General features: G+C 37.3%; 1 protein-coding gene across 1 annotated transcript in view; it reads right to left on the bottom strand.

Moving 5' to 3' along the window:
- Positions 1 to 3,098, bottom strand: part of LOC118743923 (UDP-glucuronosyltransferase 2B7-like) — a 21,067-nt gene that overhangs the window by 2,788 nt on the left and 15,181 nt on the right. Inside the window, exons 5-8 of the mRNA XM_036476683.1 lie at positions 887 to 1,048; positions 719 to 815; positions 196 to 654; positions 7 to 104 (exon numbers count right to left, since the gene is read on the bottom strand). Of these exons, the coding sequence (XP_036332576.1) occupies positions 7 to 104; positions 196 to 654; positions 719 to 815; positions 887 to 1,048 (816 nt within the window). The remainder of the gene's footprint in view (positions 1 to 6; positions 105 to 195; positions 655 to 718; positions 816 to 886; positions 1,049 to 3,098) is intronic.

The following is a 3,098-nucleotide window of genomic DNA, read 5'->3' as shown; positions in this document are numbered from 1 at the left end:
AACCATGTTATCCATTGTTGGAGCAGCGGCCGCTAAGGGCGTGTAGTTATTGACGAACATAGCAGATAGATTCTTTTCCATAGCAGAAGTACTGGGGAACTTAACTGAGAGCAAGTAAGAATAAAGAAATAGTGAAGAGAATGCAGAGCCGTCAAATCTGAATTTACGAAAATTCCATGTACGTCTAATACTTACTTGGTAAATGCCCAAAGTATTTCTCCACAAGTTTATCAAGTACTGGAAAATAATCAAATTCCCGATCCAAATCGACGCGAAGTGCATCAAGGGCATTTTCAGCGCGTTCCCAAAAGCTCATACGCTCTGTGAATTGAAGGAGTCCCATGGGCACGTATGACCAAGGAGAAATTACGCCGAACATCTGACTCATGTAGGTTGTCTTCGCAAATGTAACTGAGCTAACAACGGGCACTTTATAGACGTGAGCCAAGGCAAGAAAAACTTCTTGTTGTAACTGTTCCACTAACAGCAAATCGAAGACACCCTCAGTTTGTTTGGCATTAATAATAGCCTGCACTTTCGGTTGTTTTAGCGCATGTTCGCTAGTCTCAACCGCTATAGACTTCATTACTTTAAAAAACAGTGATAATCTAGTTTCAAGTTCTACGTTCGATTTTGATCCAGTTATTTCACTAACTGTAACGAGCGAGAAATAAATGTTCCGTCATCGGTCTAGTTTGGATAGGACATAAAAACTCACCAATCTTCCAGATATCGTATTCCGGCTCAATGAGTATCTCAGTGTAGTTGCTGCCCAGTTTGAGTGGCTCTAGTGTTAGTCCGGTGATCATGGTGACCTAATTATGGATTAACCATAAATACTTTTAACTCCATGTAATAAAATGAAAGTCAAAACGTGTGCATATACCTGATGGCCATGTTTCACCAACTCGCTAATCATAGGTCGATGCATCTGATAGTGACTTCTTCCCGCATATATGTAGACTGCAAGTATTTTGGCGCCACTAACAGAAGGTGCTTGAGCCGCTAGCGCAGCCAATGCCAGAAGGCAAATTAAAATTTTTGAACCCTAAAAGGTTTGATCATATGTATGGGTTAATAATAAAGGCTTATTGTGGAAGTGCGTAGAATAAAATATTGAAGTATTACGGCTCTTGCAAATTATCTTAGGTATGGAACATGATCTTTTGGCATGGAGTAGACTCTCTGCTGGTAAGTTAGATGCGTTTAATGCTCACGCAGAGAGCCACTGGAATGCAAGAATAGGTAGGCATTAGCTTAACGTCTGAGTTGTAGTGAAACAGAAGCTCAGTCAAAAGCATAGGAATTTAAATTCGCTAAGCTTCTAAAATCCATCGCCATGTGCTGTACCGGACCTTTGGCGGTATAAGTTGAGGCTATTTTTGATATACTGCTTAACTTATCTTCACTAAATGCCTTTATCGGCGGAAAGGTCTCAAGGCTACTTGCGGACCCAAACGAAATGGATACTGGTATGATACAGTGCGGAGTAAGCCGGAAATTGCTAAAAGCAGAGATGTTGACTTGAAGGCCTTTTCCATGCGATAAGATACTTATATACATATTGAGTTCCCTGCAGATTAGTGATGGCTTAATTTCAATACTAACAAATAACACTACTAATACAAAACTGACCCAGCGTCAGGATCTGGAGTCCATATGGGAGCAAACAAGTTAAATCTTCTCTGCTCTCAGGTATATGCTTTCCAAGCCGGGCTATTCACAATTCCCACATGCTAAAGACTACGGGGGGGGGAAATACATATTTGTAGAAGTAAGAGTTTACGTGTCTGTAGTAGTGACAGCCAAGCTTCGCTCAATGCATTGACCAGCCTTTCGATTATTTCCAAATTAGTTTGACAATGCAATTTAGGGGAGTTATCGGAGAAAAGTGAAATTAGAAAATGAAAATGAATTAAGAAAAATCCGAAGTTTCGGCAATATCGGTGCAAGGACATTACTACCTCCCATATAACGTTTTTCTCAAGAACTAGATTTTAGCTACATTTGTGATTAGAATGTACTAAAAACTAATAACAATTTATATGATTAAACTTTTTAACTCTGGCCAATTTTGTTTCATTTGGTATCAGGAAATGACTACCTCCATTATGTATTTTAGTTATTGAAAAAAAATTATAATTTAATATTTTCTTTAAAAAGGATCAAAAAGTAAAATTGTTTCTAAATTTGCTCAATAACGCCGGTCTTTTGCATTTCACACAATACGCTCGATAAGGTCTTATAGGCTAGCATAACTTTTGTATTTATGTAAATATATTTATGTAGCTTCTCTTCTTGAACGGTTCTGACCTAAAATAATTTGCACAACGTTTTCAAAATAAAAATTTCAAATAGCACATAAAATTTAGCTTCTTTATTTTTTTATAGAAACTTTGTTGTTACAGCATAAAAATAGTCACCATTCTTATCCTGCACCACCACTAACGAATTTTACTTTTTTGGCCTTGGCTCCTTCTGGCTACGACACGCTGAGAGCTTCGACTGCCTCACTACTAAAAGAATAATACTTAAATCGGCATTTATTTTAGTTTATCATCAAATTTGCCTTCTCATTAAGAGGAGTTTGTTTAAAAAGATGTGCTAACCTAGACATATTTGATAACAAAGAAAGATTAGCCTACCACTATACTATTATTTAGATATAAATTTAAATCTTATCGCATGAATATTACTAGCATATAACATACGTTGGTTAAACAAGCGGATTTTGTGTTTGTTTTCGAGGAACAAATTTATTTTGGGGTTAATTGTGCACAAATTACCGTTACCATTTACTCTCGTAGACAATGAAAAAAAGTGCAGTCAAACTATGTACGAAAAAACAAAGGATTTTACGAATGGTGGCCTAGACTTGCCGCAGGGAATGTAAAACTTGAGGAAGCATCGAAAGCCAGACCCAATCAGTGTGGGACTTTAAACCGAACTAAAGTGTTTGAGAAAGCTTTACTGGAAAATTTGTTTGAAAAGTTGGCTCCTACCCTAACGACGAACTTAATGTTGGCAAGAATTTACAACATATTATCAAAGGAAGTGCTCAAAACACTTTGATACGGAAATGGTGAGATATGTGTTGC

Source organism: Rhagoletis pomonella, unplaced genomic scaffold, assembly GCF_013731165.1.
Source record: "Rhagoletis pomonella isolate Grant_MI unplaced genomic scaffold, Rhpom_1.0 Rhpom_scaffold_00007, whole genome shotgun sequence".
Taxonomy (NCBI): Eukaryota; Metazoa; Arthropoda; class Insecta; order Diptera; family Tephritidae; genus Rhagoletis; species Rhagoletis pomonella.
This window is presented reverse-complemented; position numbering and strand designations above follow the sequence as displayed.